Below are 17,612 nucleotides of genomic sequence, written 5' to 3'. Positions count from 1 at the left end.
TACATTTAAAAAAATATTTAAATTTTTAAAAAATATTTTTTCCTTTTTGTTGCCCTTTTTATTGTTGTTTTAGTTATTATTGTTGTTGTTATTGATGTCATCTTTGTTAGATAGGACAGAGAGAAATGGAGAGAGGAGGGGAAGACAGACAGGAGGAGAGAAAGACACCTGCAGACCTGCTTCACCTCTTGTGAAGCGACTTCTCTGCAGGTTAGGAGCCCGGGCATCGAACCGGGATTCTTACCCTGGTCCTTGCGCTTTGCGCCATGTGCTCGTAACTCGCTGTGCTACCGCCCGACTCCTTAAAAAGTACATTTTTAAAACAAGTTAAAAAAAAATAGGGCAGTCGAGCGGTAGTGCAGCGGGTTAAGCGCACGTGGCGCAAAGCGCAAGGACCAGTGTAAGGATCCCAGTTGGAGCCCCCGGCTCCCTACCTGCTGGGGAGTCACTTCACAGGTGGTGAAACAGGCCTGCAGGTGTCTTTCTCTCCCCCTCTCTGTCTTCCCCTCCTCTTTCCATTTCTCTCTGTCCTATCTAACAACGAAGACATCAAGAACAACAACAATAACTACAACAACAATAAAAAAAAACAGAAGGGGGGGACAGGGGTAGATAGCATAATGGTTATGCAAACAGACTGTCATGCCTGAGGCTTTGAAGTTCCAGGTTCAATCCCCTGCACCAATGTAAACCACAGCTGATCAGTGCTCTGGTAAAAAAAAAAAAAAAAAAAAAAAAGAAGCGGGGGGTAGATAGTATAGTGGTTATACAAAGAGACTCTCAAGTCTGAGGCTCCAAAGTCCCAGGTTCAGTCTCCCGTATCAGCATAAACCAGAGCCAAACAGTGTTCTGGTTTAAAAAAAACATAGAGTGGAGGCCTGGTGGTAGCGCAACAGGTTAAGCGCACAGGGTGCAAAGCATAAGGACTGGCCTAAGGATCTCCGTTGGAGCTCCTGGCTCCCAACTACAGGGGGATCATTTCACAAGTGGTGAAGCAGGTCTGCAGTTCCCTTCTCTCCGTTTCTCTCTGCCTTATCCAACAACAATGACATCAATAACAACAACAGTAATAATACCCACAACAATGATGAAACAACTAGAGCAACAATAGGGAAACAATTAAAAAAAAGAGTAAACAAATGTAGACATTTGGCTATATTTATGTAAAATAAAAGAGGAAATAAAGAAATATAAACGTATTTGTCCTTTTTTTTTTGAAAGGACACCTTTAACTAAAGAAACACAGTAAGTGGGGAGTCGAGCGGTGGTGCAGCGGGTTAAGCGCACGTGGCGCAAATCGCCAGGAACTGCGTAAGGATCCCAGTTCGAGCCCCCGGCTCCCCACCTGCAGGGGAGTCGCTTCACAAGCGGTGAAGCAGGTGTGCAGGTATCTTTCTCTCCTCCTCTCTGTCTTCCCCTCCTCTCTCCATTTCTCTCTGTCCTATCCAACAACAACGACATTAATAACCACAACAATGTTAAACAACAAGGGCAACAAAAAGGAAAATAAATAAATAAATACTTAAAAAAAGTTGCAGCATTCCAAAAAAAAAAAAAAAACACACAGTAAGTGAAGAAAATGAGGTAGAATAACATTTCTCCAAGAATATAATTTGTAGTGATGGTATTTTTTTTTGCCTCCAGGGTTATTGCTGGGGCTCAGTGCCTGCACCATGAATCCACTGCTCCTAGAGGCCATTCCCCCGCCCCCTTTTGTTGCCCTTGTTGTTGTAGCCTTGTTGTGGTTATTTAAAAAAAAAATTTATTTTTTTATTTCCTTTTTGTTGCGCTTGTTTTTATTGTTGTTGTTCTTACTGATTTTGATGTCGTCATTGTTGGATAGGACAGAGAGAAATGGAGAAAGGAGGGGAAGACAGAGAGGGGGAGAGAAAGATAGACACCTGCAGACGTGCTTCACCGCCTGTGAAGCGACTCCCCTGCAGATGGGGAGCCGGGGGCTCGAACTAGGATTCTTGTGCTGGTCCTTGCGCTTTGCGCCACCTGCACTTAGCTTAACCTGCTGTGCTACCGCCTGACCCCCAGTGATAGTAGTTTTAAGACATTTAAAATACAAAACTGTGCTTGGGACATAGCATAATGATTATACAAGAAAAAAAATCATGGCTGGGGCTCTGAGCTCCCCAGTTTAGTCCTGGCACCACTAGAAACCGGAACTGTGTGCTCCAAGAGATAGTGTAGTGGATAAAGCACTGGACTCTAAAGCTTGAGGTCTTGAGTTCAATCCCTGGCAGCACATGTACCAACATGATATCTGGCTCTTTCCTTCTCTCCTCCTATCTTTCTCACTAATAAATAAAATCTTAAAAAAAAAAAAAAAGATGGGAGTCCGGCAGTAGCACAGCAGGTTAAGCGCATGTGGCGCAAAACACAAGGACCAGCGTAAGGATCCTGGTTCGAGCCCCTGGCTCCCCACCTGCAGGGGAGTCGCTTCACAGGCGGTGAAACAGGTCTGAAAGTGTCTATCTTCCTCTCCCCCTCTCTGTCTTCCGCTCCTCTCTCCATTTCTCTCTGTCCTATCGAACAAGGAAGACATCAATAACAGGAACAATAATAACTACAACAATAATAAAAAGACAAGGGCAACAAAAGGGAAAATAAATAAATAAAATCATTTTTTAAAAAAAGAACAAAACAGGGAGTCGGGTGGTATAGTGCAGCAGGTTAAGCGCATGTGGCGCAAAGAGCAAGGACCGGCATAAGGATCCCGGTTGGAGCCCCCCCTCCTTACCTGCAGGGGATTCGCTTCACAAGTGGTGAAGCAGGCCTGCAGGTGTCTCTCTTTCACTCCCCCTCTCTGTCTTCCCCGCCTCTCTCCATTTCTCTCTGTCCTATCTAACAAGGACGACATCAACAACAACAATAATAATAACTACAACAACAATAAAACAACAAGGGCAACAAAAGGGAAAATAAATATAAACAACAACAACAAACAAACAGATCTGTGCAGTGCTCTGTTTTTTTTTTTTTTAAAGCTATCAACACTAGCCACCTAAACCATAAACAACTTTTAGTGGCATGATAGATGCCACTTCATAATTGCTATCTATTTTTATTATTATTATTTCTTTAACCAGAACATTGTTCAGCTCTGGGGATTGAACCTGGGACTTCGAAGCCTCAGGCATGAGAGTCTATTGGCATAATCATTATGCTATCTGCCCCCACTCCCATAATTTCTATCTAAAGATAAATTGCCCCTCAAATATCATTTTGGGAACCTGGTGGTAACACATTCACTAAAGCACTTACGTTACCGAGGTCCCAGGTTCAAGCCCCTAGTCCTCACCTGTAGGGGGGAGGTTTCACAAATAGTGCCATGTTGCAGGTGTCTCTTTTTCTCTCCCTACTTTTCCTTTGCCCTCTCAATCACTCTCTGCCTTTTATCCATAAATAATTTTTAAAAGAAAAAAAAAAACTATAGTGCTGACCTGGTGTAGTGCCTCTGCACATGGGCTCTGAGGCAGAAGAGCTTCAGGTTGAAACCCCGTTCTCAGGAGAACTTCACCCCTCTAGGGGAAAAATAGCCTACAATGTTTAAAATTTGTTTTATCACATATTTATCCACTTGCTACAGTTTTATTATTATTATTTTTAACTTAAAAATTTATTTTATGAGAAAGATAGGGTGGGTAGATAGTATAATGGTTATGCAAACACAGACTCTCATGCCTGATGCTCCATAGTCCCAGGTTCAATCCCCTGCACCACCCCACCATAAACCAGAACCAAGCAGTGCTCTGGTAAAAAAACAAAACAAAACAAACAAACAAACAACAACAACAAAAAAAAAGCGGCAGAGAGAAAGAACCAGACATCAGTTGCCAGGGATTGAACACAAGAGCTCATGCTTGAAAGCCCAATTCCTTATCCACTGCGCCACCTCCGGACCGCTTTTTTTTTTTTTTTTTTAAATCAGAGCACTTTTCAGCTCTGGCTGATGGTGGAACAGAAGATTGAACCTGGGATGGGATTTTAGAGACTCGGGCATGACAGTCTCTTTGCATAGCCATTATCCTCTCTCCCCTCCCCTCCCTTCCTGCCCTTAATTTTTTAAAAGTTTTTAAAAAATATTTATTTATTCCTTTTTGTTGCCCTTGTTGTTTTTATTGATGTCAGCATTGTTGGATAGGATAGAGAGAGATGGAGAGAGGAGGGGAAGACAGAGGGGGAGAGAGAGACACCCGCAGACCTGCTGCACCGCCTGTGAAGTGACTCTCCTACAGGTGGGGGGGGGCGGCTTGAACAGGGATCCTTATGCAGGTCCTTGCACTTCGAGCCACGTGGGCTTAACCCGCTGCGCTACTGCCAGACTCCCCCGCCCTTTTTAAAAAACCTTTTTCTAGGTCAGAAATCATTAAAATAAAAAATAGGGGTCGTGTGGTGACGCATCTGGCTAAGGGCACTCTTTCCCATGTGCAAGGACCTGGGTACAAGCCCTGGGTTCTCACTTGCAGGGAGATAGCTTCACAAGTCTACAGGTGTCCTTCTGTCCCTCTTCCTCCCTATCTCCCTCTTCACTCTTAATTTCTCTCTGTTCTATAAAATAAAATAAATAAAGTTAAAAATAATAATAATTTTTTAAAAAGGAATTTAGTAAGAGCAGAATGAATCGCTTGTATGGAGCAAGACAAATCTACACCTCAAAAACACCATTTGAAGCTGGCGCTTTAAACGTTGGTGAACCAGTGTAAGATTCATGCCTCATTTTTCTTCCATATAGCCCTGATCTCCTTTTCAAGGTAGTGTTGGGGGGTGTGGTAGGGTTGGGAGTGAGGTTCTTCTTCTTCTAGCGTTTGCCTGGGAGTGAGGTGAAGCGTGTCTATTCTTTAGTAGATAACCTTTTACTACGTTTATAAAGCCTAAAACTACATTTCCCAAAAGCCTTTAGCTTCCTGGTTTTAATGCAGATTACGATTTGGGGTGGGGTTTATAAGTCTCGCGATAGTTTAGCGAATCCCTGCAAAATCCGGCTAAAAGCCATTTTGTTTTTCAGTGTTCTTTGCGAGGGTACTGGAAACAAATTTGCGCCCGAAGCTTGCAGTTGCAGCAAGGGTTCGGTTTTCACCGTTACGATGTTTCCCTTGGCTAAAAACGCACTGAGTCGTATCCGAGGTAAGCAGAATCTGTGAGATTATTTCCTATCATCTGTTACCTATGTGTCCTTGTGTCTGATGCCCTTTCCCGTCTCCCTAACCTTGTAATCCTGAAAGTTCAAACTCCCACCTGGCCCCAAGTAATTGGGAAGATGTGCGTATCATTCATTAGTTTAATCATCTAGTGTGTCTATTTCCAGTTTTTTTTTTCAGTTGCAGGATTTAAGCCTATCTTTTCATTATTATTTATTTATTTAGTAGTCTACTATTTCAAAGAAAGACATGCCTGGTGGACACCTCTTGTTCTTGAAGTTATTACCTAAATTTTACTTTTGGGGGATCCTATCCTATCTAGCTCTTTAGTAGCTTTCATTGCAGGGAGGAAATCTAATTGGTATCTTTGCAGTCTTTGATTGTTAAAGTTGTGGTCATTTTTCTGCTTATCTAAAAGTTAGGGAGACCCAGAAAAAAATTAGCCATCTTCATTGAGAGTGCACTTTATTGAAAAGAAAAATTTCATTTCCTTAAGTTGATCTGAAGGTGACCTTGAGTAACACGACCAGTTTTACAATGAAAGTGATCTTTAGCAATTACCATTTAACTGCTTTAAACATCTTTTTATTTTCAGTTCATATTTATTGGAAGTATAACTGGATTGTGTCCTGAATATTCTCAAGCACCTTTAACAAAAATCAAAAAATAATTTCCCAACTTTTTTTTTTTTTTTTGTATTTTATTTTAATGATATGGGGAGAGAGACCAGAGCACTGCTCAGCTCTGAGTTATGGTGGTACTGGGGATTGAAGCTGGGAATGCAAAACTTCAGACATGAAAGTCTTTTGTGTAACCATTATGCTTCACCCAACTGTTTTTTTTTTCCTTTGCCTCTAGGGTTATTGCTGGGGCTCGGTGCCTGCACTGTGAATCCACTGCTTCTGGCGGCCATTTTATTGACTAGGATAGAGAGAAATTGAGAGAGGAGGGGGCAGACAGAGAGGGAGAAAGATAAACACCTGCAGACCTGCTTCACTGCTAGCGAAGCTTCCTCTCCTGCAGATGGGGATCTGAGGCTCGAATCCAGGTCCTTGAACTTAATACTATATGCGCATAACGGGTGAGCCACAGCCCTGCCAACCGTTTTTTTTTTTTTATGTATTAATTAATTTGGATAGAGGCAGAAAGAAATTGAGAGGGGAAAAAAGATGGAGAGAGATCCCTGCAGTTCTGCATCACTGCCAATGAAACTACACCCCCCCAGGGCTTGAGCCTGTATCCATGTGCATAATAGCTTGTGTGCATCCCCCCCCCCACACGCTGGTTTTTCATATTCCAAAAGCCATGACTAATATGTTGTTCACTTTGGGCTAATGATGTCTCAGAACCTCACTTTCCATCCTTGTAAACTATGGATAGTACCTAGGATTATATGGGATAGTGTTAGCTGTCAGTGAAATTTTAGGTTAATGAAATAGTAGGTGTTAATGAAATCTTTTGTCACAGAAAAACCATCTAAAGAAATCCCAGGGCCAGGCAGTGCATGCCTTCCTTGTGCACATTACAGTGTGCACAAGGACCCAGATTCAGGCTCCTGGTCCCTATCATCTGCACCATCATAAACCAGAGCTGAGCTGTGTTCTAATAGAAAGAAAGAAAGAAGACGGAAAGGAAGGAAGGAAGAAAAAGAAATTGACTCTAGTGACCTGAATGCTGAGGTGATGCAGAATTATTTCATATTTTTTTCCCATTTGAAAGAGTAAGGACTGTTGCACCTCAGAAAAAAAAATAATGTAGTAAATATATTTTCTTTTTAAATATATTTTTTATTATTTATTTTCCCTTTTGTTGCCCTTTTTTGTTGTAGTTATTGTTATTGATGTCATCGTTGTTGGATAGAACAGAGAGAAATGGAGAGAGAAGGGGAAGACGGAGAGTGAGAAAGATAGACCTGCTTCACCACCTGTGAAGCGACTCTCCTGCAGGTGGGGAGCTGGGGGCTTGAACTGGGATCCTTACGCTGGTCCTTCTGCTTTGCACCACATGCGCTTAGCCCACTGTGCTACCGCCTGACTCCCATAAATATATTTTCTTTTTTTTTTTAAATTTTTTATTTAAGAAAGGATTAATGAACAAAAACATAAGGTAGGAGGGGTACGACTCCACACAATTCCCATAACCCACCCCCTCCCATGGTAGCTTTCCCATTCTCTAGCCCTCTGGGAGCATGGACCCAGGGTCGTTGAGGGTTGCAGAAGGTAGAAGGTCTGGCTTCTGTAATTGCTTCCCTGCTGAACATGGGCGTTGACTGGTCAGTCCATACTCCCAGTCTGCCTCTCTCTTTCCCTAGTAAGGTGTGTCTCTGGGGAAGCTGAGCTCCAGGACACATTGGTGGGGTCTTCAATCCAGGGAAGCCTGGCCAGCATCCTGGTGGCATCTGGAACCTGGTGATTGAAAAGAGAGTTAACATATGAGGCCAAACAAATTGTTGAGCAATCATGGGCCCAAAGCTTGGAGTAGTGGAGAGGAAATGTTAGGGAGGTACTCACTGCAAACTCTAGTGTACTTCTGCTTTCAGGTATATATTTTGCAGTAGTTTATGGATACATGTGCACATAAGCTCTCTCTCACAGAAACTGGTGTATATCTAGGTTATGGGACTTTGTTAGAAAGTGAACTACCTGAGATGAAATTAGAGTGTACTATAAAAGGAAAGGTCTCACCCGAGTAATGAAGTTGAAGGGTTGTCATTCCACACGTGAAGTCTCTGGACACAGTCTGAGGTGAAGCATATTGAGGTGGCAGTCGTTTGCGTTGGTTAGGTTGTGGTCGGCGGATGCAATATTATTTGATATGGATTGGGAGAGGCATACGGGAAAGTGGGCCCTATCCAAGGGTTCCAGGACTGGGGGAAGTAGGGGCTCTATAGTGGAGATGTGAGGTTCCTGCTGTCTTAGGGTTCAAAAAGACAATCGATAGTTAATATTATCATCCATAAATATATTTTCTAAATCCATTACACATGATATAGTGAGAAATCAGTAGAAATCACAGGCATGCAAACACTGTGCTATTTCCCCAACTATACCTTTTTTTAATGCAGTTTACATACTCACATTTTAACTACTATAGAGCAGACTGTATTGTTCAGTGTTTGTGAATTTGCTCATCCCAAGCGTGTCTTAAAATTAAAACAAAAACTGTAAAGCAGTTAGAAGAATACATTTTTGTTGGGGCAGGTAGGTTGCTCCCTGTTTAAGTGCTTGTGTTACCATGCAAGCCTCTGTCGTTCCTGTTGCCCCCCCCAGGAGGAAAAGCTTCATGATAGGTCTCTCTATCCCTTTTCGCTCTAAATTTCTCTCTGTTCCACCAAATATGATAAATGCAAAAAAAAAAAATTAAAAAATACACTGTTGCAACTGAAGTTGCAACTGTAACATAACTAGGTGAATAGCTGAGGCCTTGAGTTTGAGTCTTGGTCAGAGTGATGTTCTGATATGTTCTCTCTCATTAAATATTTTTGTGATACTCTAAATTTTTTAAAGCATTTTTAACTTTTTAAAAATATTTATTTATTCCCTTTTGTTGCCCTTGTTTTATTGTTGTTGTTGGATAGGACAGAGAGATAGAGAAATACAGACACCTGTAAACCTGCTTCACCGCTTGTGAAGCGACTCCCCTGCAGGTGGGGAGCCGGGGGCTTGAACCGGGATCCTTACGCGGTCCTTGTGCTTTGTTCACTGCGCTTTACCTACTGCACTACTGCCCGACTCCTGATACTCTTTAAATTTTATTTTAAGGAGAGCAAGACTCCAGGTCAGTGCTCACCTCTGGTTTACGTTGGTACTTGGGGTTGAACCTGGGACCATGGATCCTCAGGCATGAGAGTCTTTTGCATAACTTTTTTTTTTTTGCCTCCAGGGTTATCGCTGGGGTTCAGTGCCTGCACTAGGAATCCACTGCTCCTGGAGGCCATTTTCCCCCATTTTGTTGCCCTTGTGGTTGTTGTTATAGCTGTTGTTGGATAGAACAGAGAGAAATTGAGAGAGGAGGAGAATACAGAGGAGAGAATGACACCTGCAGACCTGCTTCACCTTTGAGAAGCAATTCCCCCCTCCCATCCTTATGGCGGTCCTTGTACTTAACCCGCTGTGCTACCACTCAGCCTCCTATAACCATTATTTTAATATTTATTCCCTTTTGTTGCCCTTGTTTTTATTGTTGTACTTATTGTTCTTATTGATGTCATCATTGTTGGATAGGACAGCAAGAAATGGAAAGTAGGGGAGAGAAAGAGACACCTGCAGACCTGCTTCACTACCTGTGAAGTGACTCCCCCTGCAGGTGGAGAGCCGGGGGCTGACCAGGGTCCTTACACAGGTCCTTGCATGTCTCACCACATGAGCTGCGCCACCACCTGATTCCCTATTTATTATTTATTGGATAGAAACAGCCAGAAATAGAGGGAAGGGGGGCATAGAGAAGAAGAGAGACAGAGAGCACTGCAGCACTGCTTTGCCACTCGTGAAGCTTTCCCCCTGGACGAGGATTCGAGCCTGACTCCTTACACATTGTACCATGTGTGCCACCACCTGGCCCCCTTGAAGGTTTTATTATTTTTTTCCTTGTGATTTTTAAGGTAGTAAACATTGAATGTGTTTAAGTCAATTTACTGAGTTTGTTTTTTTATATTATGTTAGTTGTTCAGCCCAACTAAGTAAACTTTAGTGAGAATTTGAAGTAATGAGTCCTCACATTTTAGGGGTTACAAGTACCCATTTGTGAGACTGGGTAGTGATGCACCTGGTTAAGTTCATATAGTACAAATCACCCATTTGTAGGGTTGGGCGGTGACACACATGGTAGAGCACAAGTATTACGAGTACTAATTTGTAATGACTGCTACTGATAACACCTGTTCCTTGCCTCCAAACATCTCATTATGAACTTTGAGACAGAAATGATGGAAGAATTGTATAATAAGTGGTCCAGGAGGTGGCTCAGTGGATAAAGTGTTGGACTTTCAAGCATGAGGTCCTGAGTTCAGTCCCTGACAGCACCTGTGCCAGAGTGATGTCTGGTTCTTTCTCTCCTGTCCCTCTCATAAATAAATAAATAAAATGTTTTTAAAAAGAATCCACAACAACATTTAAAAAAAAAAAAGAATTGTATAATGAAAAAGCATGTGAGTTTGCTTTTACCTGCAATATGTTCCAGCATTTTATTGAGTTGCATAATACTATAAAGTTAACTTTCTTGACTTTTCTGATTGGGAATAGCAGTTATGCATTCTCTTTTTTTTATTTTTTATTTTTTATTTTTACCAGAGCACCACTTAGTTCAGGTTTATGGTGGTGCAGGGGATTGAACCTGGGACTTTAGAGCCTCAAGGATGAAAGTCTCTTTGCATAACCATTATGCTATCTACCCCTCCCATTCCTGATAATAGGCATCTTTTTAAATTCTTTTTTTTTCCTCTTTAAAGTTCAAAGCATCCAGCAAATAATGACAAGGAAGAGTCACCAGAAAAGGACACCTGACTTCCATGACAAATATGGGAATGCTATATTAGCTAGTGGAGCTGCTTTTTGCATTACTGTATGGGCATATGTAAGTATTATTGATTCACTTCCATTTTTATATCCTTCTTGGTACATATATTCAAAATGTTTTCACATAGAATTATACATTTCTAGTTAGGGGAGACTTCAGAGATTTTCTTTCTCTTTTTTTGCATAGCAATCAGACATTTAAGGAAAATAATCCTGCTCTCCTCAGGGGTTTTTCATTTGAATAAACAGATAATCAAGAAATAGTATAGATAGCAGGCCTCTACCTCAGAACAGCTCAAAAGTTCTTCCAACATCTATATTACAAAAGTATAGAGACACCACTTAATGACTTGAGTTGACATTGGAAAAACAGCTGCTTTTGTCTGCAGAGATAGATAGATACATAGGGCAAAGCAAGTGAGTTCCAATTTCTGTCTGACTTCTTCAGTTTGAGCTGTTGAAACTCAGAACTCAGATTTAGGGAGCTGGGTGGTAGCACAGCTGGTTAAGTGCACATGTCGCAAAGCACAAGGGCCAGAGTAAGGATCCTGGTTCGAGCCCCCAGCTCCCCACCTGCAAGGGGTTTGCTTCACAAGCATTGAAGCAGGTCTGAAGGTGTCTGTCTTTCTCTCTCCTCCCCTCTGTCTTCCTCATCTCTCTTGATTTCTCTCTTTCCTATGCAGCAACAACAGCTATAACAACTACAGCAAGGGCAACAAAATGGGAAAAAATGGCCTCCAGGAGCAGTGGATTCATAGTACAGGCACCGAGCCCAAGCAATAAATCCTGGAGGCAAAAAAAAAAAGAAAAAGAAAAAGAAAAAAGAACTCAGATTTAGTATAATTTCCTCTGTATTTCAGGCTGAACATCACTTTATGTTGCTGTCTCTCTGTTTCCCTGCCACTAGGGTTATTGCTGGGATTTGGTACCTGAATGACCACTGCCCAGCAGTCTTTTTGTTTTTCCTCTCCCTCTCCACCTCACCCTTTTACCTGCTCTTCCATTTCTCCTTCTTTTCTTTTCTCTCCTTCCTTCCTTCCTTCCTTCCTTCTTTCTTTCTCTCTTTCTTTCTTTCCTTTTCATTTGGTAGGACAGCAAGAAATTGAGGGCTGGGGGAGATAGAAAGGGAGGCACCTGCAGCACTGCTTTTTCTCTTGCAAAACTTAGCCCTTGATCCTGTTAGGGAAAAATCCAAGGTGCAGCTCCAAGTGTTATAGCTCAAACAACCAAAGAATGAGTCTGAGGCCACGTGGAGGGCAGGAAGTTAGGTTTATTATACGCCAGTGGAACCAGGTGGATTCCTACCACACTTGGATCCTTCAGAGACTTTCTAATATAACTATCCTCCCATTGCAGGAATTTCTTAACATCCAGCTTTTTTATTTTAAATATTTTATTTATTTATTTATTTATTTATTTATTTATTTATTTAAGAGAGAAAACCATAGTATCATTCTGGGGGATGCTGGGGATTGAACTCAGGACCTCATGCTAGAGGTTCAATATCTTATTAATCACCACATCACAACATTCAGCATTTAGGAAAGAAGTTTTATATATTTATTTTGTTTTTCCCTTTTGTGGCCCTTGTTTGTTTTTTATTGCTGTTGTAGTTATTATTGTTGTTGTCGTTGTTGGATAGGACAGAGAGAAATGGAGAGAGGAGGGGAAGACAGAGAGGGGGAGAGAAAGATAGACACCTGCAGACCTGCTTCACCGCTTGTGAAGTGACTCCCCTGTAGGTGAGGAGCCGGGGCCTTGAACTGGGATCCTTATTCCAGTCTGCGCTTTGCACCATGTGGGCTTAACCCACTGCGCTACTGCCTAACTCCCAAAAAGTTTTATATTTTAATGAGAGTTGGAGAGAGAATCAGCATCACTCTGGCACATGTGATGCAAAAGATCAAATTTTAAACCTCATGCTTGAGTGCATTTTTAAAATATTTATTCCTTTTTTGTTGCCCTTGTTTTATTGTAGTTATTGTTATTGTTATTGATGTTGTCATTGTTGTATAGGATGGGGCCCACAAAGAGGTCTATTGTGTTCCTGATAGAGATGACTGGTAATATTGGGGAGAGGGATTTATTCGAGGTCTAGGCCCATCATGTCTGTTTGAGAATCTCAGGACTCCCCAATTAGGGTCCCAGCTCCTGCTCTTTTTAAAGATACAGAGGGGCCCTAGTAGATAGATAGCATAATGGTTATGCAAACAGACTCTCATGCCTGAGGCTCCAAAGTTCCCCACACCACCATAAACCAGAGCCCCAGCAATGCAGTGGTTAAAAAACAAATACAGACAGAAGGCAGAGAGTGGGGGAACACAGCACTGAAGCTTATTCAGTGTTACAGGGGCTGGGCTCGAACCTGAGTCATTGGCAAAGTACACTGTCCATATTAGCTATTTTGTTGACCGTAGATTATGTATTTCTGATGGATGAAGTTTAAATTGATTTACTTCAGTTCCCCCCCCCCCCCGATTTTGCATCTGCATGATTACAATGCTCCTGACATTTTTTTTTTTTCTTTTCCCAAATAGAGGGTGAGATACAGTGAAGGAAAGTAGAGAGTGTAGAGGCACCACGGAACTAATCATAAAGCTTCCCTTTCCCCTTTTCTCATTCTCCCATGTAGTGGCTAGGGGTTAGAACTCTCACCCTCAGGCACAGTATACTCTACTGGGTGAGCTATGTTTTGTCCTTTGTTTTAGTATTTTGCATCTTAGATTAGATTTTAAAAGATTCTTACCATTGTGGTCCCAGAGGTGACACAGTGGATAGATAAAGCACTGGATTCTCAAGCTTGAGGTCCTGAGTTCAATCCCTGGTAGCACATGTACCAGAATGATGTCTGATTCATTCTCTTTCTCTCTCTCTCTCTCTTTAAAACCTTTTTTATGATTTTTAAAAATAAATTTTATTTTATTTATTTAAAATTTAATTTATTTTCCCTTTTGTTGCCCTTGTTGTTTAACATTATTGTAGTTATTATTGTTGTTATTGACATTGTTGTTGGATAGGACAGAGAGAAATGGAGCGAGGAGGGGGAGAGAAAGATAGACATCTGCAGACCTGCTTCACCACTTGTGAAGCGACTCCCCTGCAGGTGGGGACCCAGGCACTTGAACTGGATCCTTAAGCTGGTTCTTGCTTTTTGTGCCATGCACGCTTAACCCACTGCGCCACCTCCTGATTCCCAATAAATTTTATTTTTATTGTTGAGAGATATGCAGAGAGAGAGAGAGAGAGAGAGAGAGAGAGAGACATCATCGAAACACCAGAGCACTGCTTAACTCTAGCTTATGGTGGTGCAAGGGTTAAACCTGGGACTTTGGAGCCTCAGGCATGAGCATCTGATTGCATAACCATTATGCTATTCCCCCCCACCCTTTGGTTCTCTCCTTTCTCATTAATAAATAAAATCTTTCAAAACAAAATAGGTGCTTACTGTTTACTGTAACTTAACTGGTTGAGAGCAAGAGGTTATTTTATATTTACTATAAGTTGATTTTAAAATATGTGACTAGCGGAGGACCTAGTGGGGGTTGTATTGTTATGTGGGAATGTGATGCATGTACAAACTATTGTATTTTACTGTTGACTGTAAACCATTAATTCTCCCAATAAAAAAATTTAAAAAATAAAATAAAATACGCGACTTGGGCTAGGTGGTAGCGCACCTGGTTGAATGTTACAGTGTACAAGGAACCAGGATCAAAGCCCCAAACCCCACCTGCTGGGGGGAAGCTTTGGAAGCAGTGAAGCTGGTTTGCAAGTGTCTCTCAGTCTCTTCTTCCTCTATCTCCCCCTTCGCTCTTGATTTCTGGCTGTCTGTATCGACTAAATAAAGATAATTAAAATAAAATGTGATTCATTTCTTCCTTTTTTTTTTTTTGCCTTCAGGCTTATCACTGGGGCTCTGTCCCTGCACTACAAATCCATTGCTTCTGGATGCTATTTTCCCCTTTTGTTGCCCTTATTGTTTATCATCGTTGTTGTTATTATTGTTCTTATTGCTGTCGTTGTTGGATAGGACAGAGAGAAATGGAGAGAGGAGGGAAAGACAGAGAGGGAGAGAAAGACACCCGCAGACCTGCTTCACTACCTGTGAAACGACTACCCTGCAGATGGGGAGCTGGGGGTCCGAACCAGCATCCTTACACTGGTCCTTGAGCTTCACACCATGTACGTTTAACCCGCTGTGCTATGGCCCGCCTCCCCCCCTTAAATACTTTTTTTTAATTAAATTTTTTTCATCTTTATTTATTTGCTGGATAGAGACAGTCAGAAATTGAGAGGGAAGGGGGTGATAGAGAGGGAGAGAGATAGACGCCTGCAGCACTGCTTCACCACCTGTGAAGCTTTACCCCTGCAGGTGGGGGCCAGGGGCTCGAACCTGGGTCCTTGTGCACTGTAACGTGTACTCAACCAGGTGTGCCACCACTTGGTCCCTAAAATACTTTCTAATAAACCTTTTTCTTGTTTTGAATTTTCAAAATCATGTGTACTATTAAAATGTGTATGAGTTATTCCACTAAACTAAAAGACACTGGGGGGGTGCAACATGATGGCAGAGGAGTTCCTAGAGGGGAGTTGAATTGTTCTGTGAGAAAATGAGACGTGTTAGACATTTTTTACTGTTGACTGTAAACCATTAATCCCCCAATAAAGAAAAATAAAACTTAGTGTTTGTACTTAATGAATAACCAGATATGGAATCTGATCAGGAGCACTTTTGGAGCTGAAGTTCATATATCCTTAGTGGTGAAGTAATATTACAGAATTGCTTTTTGGTGTAGTAGGGGCTCAACCAAGCAATATTTGGGAGGTAGCATTAAAAATACAATATATAAATTTTAATTAATTAGAATACATTCAATTTCTTAGTCATACTAACCACATTTCAAAAGTGCTCAATAACCATTGTGTAGCTAATTGCTACTGTAGTGAACAGTTCTGTTTAACAGTATTGCTCTAGAATGTTAGCACATCCCTTTACCACATTTTAAGAAATAGGCTTTAGAGAGGCAGGGATGACTTAGTGGTACTACATACATACTTTGCATGCATGAGGCCCTATTACCGTGGAAAATGACGAAATGGTAGTCTGGTCTCAAAAAATGAAATAGACTCTTAGGGGAGAATGGATTTTGGTTTATACATACACAACTGACAGTATTTTAATTTTTGCAGACAGCAACACAAATTGGAATCGAATGGAACCTGTCTCCTGTTGGCAGAGTCACCCCAAAGGAATGGAGAGATCAGTAATCATCCCAGCAAAAATCAACTCAAAATCAATGCCAAGTGTATCCAATAAAATAAGGAAATCATTGAAATAAAATTTATTTGAAACTATGCATGATCACTTTTCATTTATTTAATTTTAATGTCAAAATGACATATAACATCTTTTATCTATGAGTGTGAAGATCTGACTTTGCCTTTTTAATATTTATTCATTTATTCCCTTTTGTTGCCCTTGTTTTATTGTTGTAGTTATTACTGTTGTTGTTATTGATGTCATCGTTGTTGGACAGGACAGAGAGAAATGGAGAGAGGAGGGGGAGAGAAAGACACCTGCAGACCTACTTCACCGCCTGTGAAGCGATTCCCCTGCAGGTGGGGAGCCGGGGGCTAGAACCAGGATTGTTAAACCGTGCTTTGCGCCACGTGTGCTTAACCCCCTGTGCTACCGCCCGACTCCCTCCTTTTAATTTTTTTATTATCTTTATTGGATAAAGACAGGCAGAAATTGAGAGGGAAGGGGTGATAGAGAGACACCTGCAGCCCTGACTCACCACTCACAAAGCTTTCCCCTGCAGGTGGGGACCCGGGGCTTGAACCGGGTCCTTGTGCACTGTGATGTGTGTGCCCAACCAGGTGTGCCGACACCCGGCCCCTGAATATTCCTTTTTATAACTGCCTTTATATACTTAAAAATGTTCCTGATAGGAACTTGGCAGTGACACACCTGGTTGAATGTACTTTTTGTAATGCTTTAGGACCCAAGTTCATACCCCTGGTCCCCAGCTGCAGGAAGGAAGCTTCATAAGTGGTATAATACATGTTTCTGGCTGAGGAAACTGCATAATGGATATGCAAATATGCTATGACTTTGAGGTTCAACACCCAGCACTACTATATGCCAGAAATCAGGGTTGGGGAGGCAGCATAATGATTTTTAAAATGACTTTCATTCTTTAGGACTCAAGTTCAATTCTTAGGACTCAAGTTCAATCTGCACCACAAGCCAGAGAAGTGCACTGCTCTGGCTGAAAAAAAAAAAAAAGGCTACCACCTGAAAGTTAACTATACTAGGCTAAAACTATAGTTTGTGAATTCTTCTAGGGCCACAGATACGGGTTGACTTATTTATCTATAACTCTCTGTCCATACTTTTGCCCATTTATGCTATGGTCCTACCTTGTCTTCCTAAGTCACACCTACACCTATTATTACTTCTGAATGTCTTTCCTTTTTTTCCTTCTCTCTCTGGGCCCTGATGGAGTTGGGCTTCAGAGCCCTCTAGTCATCTTGCCCTAACATTTTCTCAACCTCAATAGGTTTTTTTGTTTGTTTGTTTGTTTTTGCCTCCAGGGTTATTGCTGGGGCTCAGCACCTGTACTAGAAATCCACTGCACCTGCTCCGGGAGGCTATTTTTTCCCCTTTGTTGCCCTTGTTGTTTATCACTTATTATTGTTGTCATTGTTGGATAGGACAGAGAAATGGAGAGAGGACAGGAAGACAGGGGGAGAGAAAGATAAGACATCTGCAAACCTGCTTCAGTGCCTGTGAAGCAATACCCTCTGTAGGTGGGGGGCCGGGGGCTCAAACAGATCCCTGAGCCAGTCTTAGCACTTTGTGCCATGTGTGCTTAACCCACTGTGCTACCACTCGACCCCCCAGGTTGTCTTTTTTTAATAATTACTTGAATTTAATTTTTATTTA

At 41.7% G+C, this 17,612-nt stretch overlaps 1 protein-coding gene across 1 annotated transcript; it reads left to right on the top strand.

Moving 5' to 3' along the window:
- Positions 1-4,980: 4,980 nt before the first annotated feature.
- LOC103123686 (cytochrome c oxidase subunit 7B, mitochondrial) lies at positions 4,981-16,020 on the top strand. The gene is made up of 3 exons (XM_007534347.3): positions 4,981-5,136; positions 10,597-10,721; positions 15,854-16,020. The coding sequence occupies exons 1-3, from the start codon at positions 5,097-5,099 to the stop codon at positions 15,929-15,931; spliced, it is 243 nt and encodes an 80-aa protein (XP_007534409.1). The 5' UTR covers positions 4,981-5,096; the 3' UTR covers positions 15,932-16,020.
- The last annotated feature ends 1,592 nt before the right edge of the window (positions 16,021-17,612 follow it).

This window comes from Erinaceus europaeus, chromosome X (assembly GCF_950295315.1).
Source record: "Erinaceus europaeus chromosome X, mEriEur2.1, whole genome shotgun sequence".
In the NCBI taxonomy this organism is placed as follows: domain Eukaryota; kingdom Metazoa; phylum Chordata; class Mammalia; order Eulipotyphla; family Erinaceidae; genus Erinaceus; species Erinaceus europaeus.
This window is presented reverse-complemented; position numbering and strand designations above follow the sequence as displayed.

Coding starts and splice junctions, on each gene's coding strand:
- LOC103123686 (XM_007534347.3), top strand. CDS start 5,097: ATGTTTCCCTTGGCTAAAAACGCACTGAGTCGTATCCGAG. Junction 5,137..10,596: donor CGCACTGAGTCGTATCCGAG/GTAAGCAGAATC, acceptor TCCTCTTTAAAG/TTCAAAGCATCCAGCAAATA. Junction 10,722..15,853: donor GCATTACTGTATGGGCATAT/GTAAGTATTATT, acceptor TAATTTTTGCAG/ACAGCAACACAAATTGGAAT.